Below are 7,500 nucleotides of genomic sequence, written 5' to 3'. Positions count from 1 at the left end.
CAAAGAGCTGAGATCACAGCAACATCTGGGTTTATAAATGCTTTATATTTATAAATTAATGCTTTATCATTCAGTTTCATGTTGAACAGCTGGTCGTTATTGAATGCAGTCAGATTATTCAGGACTTCTCTTCTAAGACATGGTAAGTACATTCATCACTTAATAAATTAATTATTCAATTAATTTATTTGTTTTTATGTCTATTATAAGCTTGTTATGTCACCCAGATAAACTGTGGGCTGAAAGTGCGTCTGATCCCATACAGATGTGTATAAACACACACTGATCTCTCTGTTGCAACTTTATTGATTTCTGATGAATTCTTCAGCTGTTGGGATCAGATCCAATGTCCTTCATAACTTCTGCATGCATGCATTATAACTAAATCTTTTATATGCATTATAACTAAATCTTTTATATGCATTATAACTAAAACTTGTATATGCATTATAACTAAAACTTGTATATGCATTATAACTAAAACTTGTATATGCATTATAACTAAAACTTGTATATGCATTATAACTAAAACTTGTATATGCATTATAACAAACTTTTATATGCATTATAACTAAAACTTGTATGTGCATTATAACTAAAACTTGTATGTGCATTATAACTAAAACTTGTATGTGCATTATAACTAAAACTTGTATATGCATTATAACAAACTTTTATATGCATTATAACTAAAACTTGTATATGCATTATAACAAACTTTTATATGCATTATAACTAAAACTTGTATATGCATTATAACTAAAACCTTTATGTGCATTATAACAAAATTTTATATGCATTATAACTAAAACTTCAACGATTACTCACGTCCGAGCGTGCAACGTTTATAAACGGACTTTTAAGTGGAATAAAATATCTAAATAATGAAATAAAAATTGCTAAAAACATGTTCAGGACCAGAACTTGTTGTTCGATACAGAGCGATTCTGATTTGCGATGTTCATCATAAATCATGAGTTTCGTAGTTGTGTGTTTTTTTTTGTTGTTTTTTTTGGGGGTTTTTTTGCAAGGAGGTCCCGGGTTATCAGTCCTTGCGTCAGTATAAGTGTTTACTCGGTCCAATACAGAATTCACACTTGTAGCATGAGATATTATTCACAAAGAATCCAGAGATCTTGGAGATAAGCGACCTTCCTGGATGGTTTTCAGAGGAGATGTGATCAGCAGCAGCTTCGTCTGAACTTTAGCATTTAACATAACGAGTGTTTATATTTGTTATTTTTGTAGAACTCGATTTTAGGAATCGGTCCCTTTAAACAAGTTTGCAAAGTCGATCTTACTACGGCGATAACGAGTGAACGTTAAAAAAAAAAAACCAGTTTGGCGAATGATCGAAATTACACAATACTCCTTGTTGCTCGTACGTACTGTAGTTAATCAGTCAGGAGGTTCAGTTTAGTGTTCCTTTAGTTTTGCAACTCTGATGTAGATAACAAGCATCGGATGAACCGAAATGTTCTTTTGTAAACATCTGGATGTTTGTGTGTATCTTCTTGTACAGAAACGTGAAGCTGTTGTTGTTTAGTGTGCAGATGTTGTTTAGAAAACAGTCTGTTAATGAGTGGAAAGAGTATATAAAGATTTACGCAAGGTTTTATTGGTAAGACTTAAAATAAGACCTCCGTTAGTTGTAAGGAAGCACCAAACCTCAGACACCAAACCTTCTGGAGTGAACAGGTTTTGATTGTTTAAATAGTGAATGCTCTTGAAGTTTATCATTAGACCAGTGATTATAAACAGTTAAACCCATCACACACAACATGGCGAACATGGACACGTCGCCCCGCCCACTGTTTTACTTTGGATAAAGGCAGATTTTTGGGCAGTGCTTGAAAACCAGATTTAAAGACTGTCCCATCTGGAAGATAGCATCAGGATAGAAGCTGCTCCTGCTCACTGGATGACACTTCTGTGTAAGTCGCTAGAAATTATTCTGACTTAAACTGTAACGCTTAGGTGATTATTATGGTGGGAAAAAAATGATTCATTATTAGCTTGTGGTGAACAGAAGGACGAGACAGGAGCAGCTTAACATCTTCACTTCTCCTGGGCTACAGTCCAGCTGATGAGAACGTTCAGATGCATGTTGGATTTTTTTTCCTTACTTGGACAGATGTGTCCAGGGTCTGTGATTAATCGCAGTGGACGATCGAGCCAGTGGGTTATTATCGACCAATCAGAGCAGGAATATAGGACTCGTTATCTTCAAGTCAGGATCTGGCGAGCGTTCAAGGTTGATGTGAGTCATAGCTGTTTCTGGGGAGCGATCTGTTCTGATCTGTTCTCCAGCACAGTTTTTAGATAATCCGCCTGGATGAGCCTCAGTTTATATTGTGTTTGTTGTTGTTTAGATCTGGACAGATGGGTAATGAAGATATAGTGCAGATTTTTTGGCCATGGTCAGAGCTTGTGGCCGACCGAGTTCCCTCCATCGGATTTTGTTCACATTTACGTTTTTTTTATTTTTCACACAGCAGGGTGTAACAGACTGGATTAAAAGCGATGACTAGCTGGTGACTGTTATTGTGTTGTTCTCAGTATGAATAGAGCAGGGTGCAGCTCTTACTGTCTGATCCCTTCATGTCTGAGCCTGTCCACACATCCAAGTGTGGAAAAACCAAGACTACCCGGTAGAGGAAGAAACACACGCTCTCGTAACTGCCAACGGTTTTGGGCTTGTTCTGTAGCACTGCCATTCCTAGATCACATGATGCGCCTGCAGTGAGGCTTAAGTAAATAAATGTTAGTCAGGAATAGTTTCAGGAGCCTTCTGCACTCACAGGTTGTGTAAATTGCACGGCTTTGCAGGATTTAGGGTTTACGAGGTCAAGTAAGTTTTGGGCTTTTTTTAATACAGCATGAGAAACTATTCATAAAAAGTAAGCAGTGTTCTCTATCGCAGAACTTTGCACAATAATACAACTCAGAAAACTGATGATGAAAAAAAACTGCATTTAGTTTCGTCTCTTTCTTTGTTGGCACCGTTACAAAAGATTTCAGTTGTTCCAGAAGAATCCTAAAGATTCGCATCACTGCCATCGTGATACCGTGAAGTTATTCTTTGTCCAAAGTGCAGTGTTTTAACTCCGTGTTTCTTCTCTCTGTCCCTCAGTTGTGTGTTCAGGACTCGGGTGGATGTCTCCGTGAGCATGTGCGCTGTATGATGCGCTCGCTGCAGGACTTGAAACAGCTACACCGGACTTGTGCCATGCCGGCCTCCTCTGGCCCCTGCAAGGTGCTGATTGGACGGCGCGAGCGACGAGCGCGGCTCAGAGTCAGCGACGCCAGCGACACCAGCAGCTCTGACTCGGCCTGTCGGCTCTCCTGCCCCGTGGAGGACGAGGACAGCAGCGCGGCCAGCAGTCTCGAATTTGACTCTGGCTACTCTGAGGCATCGTGGCCTGACGAGGGACCTGTGGTGCTGCGCAGAATCAGAAAAGTGCGCGCTGCTTCGGTCGATTTTGATCTAGAACCAAGCCCCCGTCCCAGAATACGTCCCAAATCTACGTCGGACGCCTGCCTGGAAAAGTGGACGTCGTTCGAAGTGCCGAGTGAACCGGAGGACTGGACGGCGGCACTGCTGACACAAGGGCGCAACCGCCATCCGCTCGTTCTCGGGGACAACAGCTTCGCTGACCTCATTCAGAACTGGATGGATTTGCCAGAGTGCCCATCAGAACCGACGGAACCGAAGCCGAGCACAAGCAAGCGGCTAGCCAAGGACTTTCTGGTCAACGTGAGGCGGAGGATAGCGAGAATTTCACAGAACTTAGACGGGCAGAAAAAGCTGGTTTTGGACTCATCTCGTTCAAACAGAGCTGCCACGGCGACCAAACGTCTCTCGTGTCCTGTCGATGTTCCACGGAATGTTCCATTTTTCCACAAATCTCACATGGACCTTCAGGAACAGGATACAGATTTTTACCGTTTCACAGCACTCATGAAGACCGGCAGCCGGCAGCCCATCATCTGTAACGACGTCATCGGATACATATGAGTGACCGAGCGGATTATCTGACTGAACGGACTCTGATCTTTACGGACGTGTCGCTTTTATACCAAACAGCTGTATTATTGTTGCCATGATGCTAATGGTCAAGCTAACGATAATAATGCGCCTACTATAGTAACATTATTGTAATAAAAACACCTTGTACATTTGAACTCTGTGCTTATTTCACCAGACACAATCTCATATTCCAGTGATTTCAAAAGTAATTGTTTATTTTAACATGAAAACTCAGACCAAGCAAACAGCGTGAATCATAACACAATATTGTGATACCATGAAACCGATGGCTGGAAATCACAAGCTCTATCACGGTGAGCTGGAATCAAATTCTGTTCAAAAGCAGAATGTAGGTGATTGATGTGAATGCATTCATTTTAAAATAAATGTTTGATTAATTTATTTATAATTTTTTCCCCCCAAACTATCCTTTTAATACTTAGCTCTAAACTATAAGGCCTCAAGTAGCCTAGCATTAAAAAGGCCAGACTGTGCATCAACAAAATACACTTATCCATTTCCTGTTGTACTGAAAACTAATTGATGTCTCTGAAGGAGTTTTAGAGAGATGTTTAATGGCTGCGGGGCTTTTCAGACGAAACGTATTCCGACATACGCGTCTACAGACGGAGTCAGTAAAATACCTCAATACTTCTTTGTTTATATTCATTTAAAACCTCATCCATTAGACCTAACAGGAGATCAGGGTCTCATTAACCCAAATGGATGGAATTTCTGCATCGACGAAGAGACTGGAAAGCGATTTGTTGCAGCGATTTTGTACGTGTGAGCGGAAAAGTGATGTCTCAGCGTTGTTTGTCTCAGCCATGTGTTCCACCAGTTCCTCGACTTATTAAGCAGCACTTTGCTGGTGCGCCACATCTGAAACCCGTCCATTAACAAGCTGTTGTTTTTTTAAGGCTCGGTTTCAGCTCAGACTAATCTAGCAACACGAAGAGAGAGATTCCAGAATCGAGGTTCAGATTTCGGGATAGTGTGAAGATTTACTGCAGCTAAATGCTTCACGCTCTCCTTCAAACTCCTCGAGTTGCACTGAACTAGATGAGTGCTTGAAGGAGACGCCGGGTTTTTGCTTTCATGTGCTGGTCCAAAGGCCACGAGTAAAAACCACGCTGAACTTACACCATACGTCAAATCCACAAGACAGAAACATAGGGACAGGGAGCATGCTCACAGACTGAAGACATCATTATTACCTACAGAGTCTTGGTGTTTTTTATGTATGACACCAGCAGGATGTAATCGTTTTCACCACAGGTCTATTGGAGAACACACACACACTAGGGGTTTTAGTGATGTCTAAAGAAAAGACCGTCGAAATCAGATCACACGCTGAAATCAGCTTCTATTGGGTTTATTTTTTTTTTTTAAATGGCAGCAGATATAATATATTATAATACTAAACGAGATTGACTCCAGGATCAGATTTCACCTTGAATCTCCTCATTAAATCTAGCAGGACAGGACACCCAGCGAATCCCTGCATCATCTAAACCAGGGCTTCATCAATGCTGGTGGTGTTGTAGGGGCTTCACCCGAGTGTTATAGAAATATCCCTGTCACATTATATTTCCCAGATTGGGCAGTAACATGGGGTAAGTGGCAGGTTCTACTATTTATTACAAAGGCAAATGAGTTTAGTCTGAATGGGGTCAGCTGGCAAGAACGTTTTGGATCGAGAGAGAGAGAGAGAGAGAGAGAGAGAGAGTCTCATCAGCATGTCGTTTGTCTTCTGTGCTTATTATACACAAAGCGGTAAAGCAGACCAGTTTCAAACGGTGTAAAGTTACATTTCTAGTTAAAAAGCCATAACTCAAATGCAGAGATGTTCCTCTCATGAAGCAGAAGGTCCGAGTTCGTCCGGTGGAAACGAGGAGGAGGAGGAGGAGGAGGAGGAGGTGCAGATAGAGGAGAGCATGACAGTTAGTATACACTGTACATCACCTGACAGGGTTTAGATTATCCAGACGAGTGGACGAGCGAACGCAGCCGTTTCACTAAAAAAAAACACAAACATGATGAGTGAGTCCTGCTGGAGGAGTGAAGACGTACGATATCGTAGTAGATAATGAAAAATAAGTGAGGAGACAAATTATGTAACACTTTTTATTCAACTTAGATGATTATTATTATGATGTATATAATATTTATATATATAAACCACATATAAAACATCACTGCATGGTGATCTGTGGGTGAAACGGCACCTCTGTATCTCTACATTCTTCTCGTGTGTGTGTGTGTGTGTGTGTGTTTTAGTGCTTTAGTGCTTTAGTGCTGTGTTTTGCCACCTTCCTGCTACACACTCCATGTAAACATCACCCTGAATGGAGCGAGTGAGAGAATGTGAACCTGTTGACCGAGAGAAACACACACCTAGTGTGTAGTGTGGTGTAGAGTTGTGTAAAGTTGTGTAGCAACGACAGAGACAACAGCCAGAATCCGATCACTGAGCTCGTCCGTGGCAGAAACGTTATGTTCACTATGTTCTCTCATGCTGTACGATTTCTAGCCTGATTAGCAGCTAACCAGTTAACTAGCTCACTGTAGGTTATTACATTTTACTAGCTGGCGCTCTTTAGCCTGGACACGTAAGTTCACTGCGTCTGAAAAGCACGTCAGAGCTTCTCCTGGCCTTAGCCTCGGAACTCGACAGAGGATTACAAAAGAGACTAAATTAGTTCTCCAGATGTTCCTGGTTATCCGATTTAAAATGAATAAATGAAACCCCTCTCAGTCCACAGTCCTGATGGTATTGACCGTGTGAGCTGAGGTTAGGAGGTCAGACCCGGCAATGCGCTCCTCTGGCCTGGGCCGCGATCAGGGAGTCATTTAAAGGAACTGAGTCATCTGAGTCATGACTCGTGGCTTTAGGATGAAAATTTAAATCAGGGAATGGTGATGGTGTTCATGCTGGTTCTTGAGAAGTTTCTGCTCTTTGGAAAGAGGTTTGTGAGGCAACTATGAGGCAACCGTGCCGCCATCACACACCTGCGGTGGAGGTTTCCTCATTACCGGGACGAGAGAATGTGCTTAGTGTGGAAGGAAGCAGAGAGGATGAAAGAGGCATATTCAGACTCGACCTCACCTCCTCTGCCAGGGTGTGTGTGTGTGTGTGTGTGTGTGTGTGTTCAAACATTCTCTGTTCTAAAAAGAAATGCAGAGGTTATGATGCTATGATACTTTGCTAGCTAACAGCGGGTAACTGTTAGGACAATGTTAATGCATTAATGTTAGTGTGTGTGTGTGTGTGTGTGTGTGTGTGTGTGTGTGACTCAGTGAGGTGTGTGAGCCATGGCCAAGGATATTTCCACATCAGCATTACATTAGCTTGTACACACCTGCACACCTACATTAACGCTCCACTAATCACCACTTAAGAGTCAAAGAGCCCAAATTTCTTCAGATTAGTGGAAAGAAAACAGATTAATGGATGAAGAAACTCCACA

General features: G+C 41.7%; 1 protein-coding gene across 2 annotated transcripts in view; it reads left to right on the top strand.

The window, feature by feature from the left end:
* The window catches only part of inka1a (inka box actin regulator 1a), a 4,202-nt gene extending 17 nt beyond the window's left edge, over nucleotides 1–4,185 (top strand). Inside the window, exons 1-2 of one of the 2 annotated variants that reach the window (XM_060858578.1) lie at nucleotides 1–142; nucleotides 3,134–4,185. The exon at nucleotides 1–142 is cut by the window's left edge and continues 17 nt beyond it. In XM_060858578.1, coding sequence (XP_060714561.1) covers nucleotides 140–142; nucleotides 3,134–4,018 — 888 coding nt within the window. In that variant the 5' untranslated portion in view covers nucleotides 1–139 and the 3' untranslated portion in view covers nucleotides 4,019–4,185. Of the gene's footprint in view, nucleotides 143–1,712; nucleotides 1,935–3,133 lie in introns of those variants that run through there. The other variant, XM_060858579.1, reaches the window with a different exon arrangement.
* Nucleotides 4,186–7,500: the final 3,315 nt, after the last annotated feature.

The sequence above is a fragment of the Tachysurus vachellii genome, chromosome 22 (assembly GCF_030014155.1).
Source record: "Tachysurus vachellii isolate PV-2020 chromosome 22, HZAU_Pvac_v1, whole genome shotgun sequence".
NCBI classification, from domain to species: Eukaryota; Metazoa; Chordata; class Actinopteri; order Siluriformes; family Bagridae; genus Tachysurus; species Tachysurus vachellii.
This window is presented reverse-complemented; position numbering and strand designations above follow the sequence as displayed.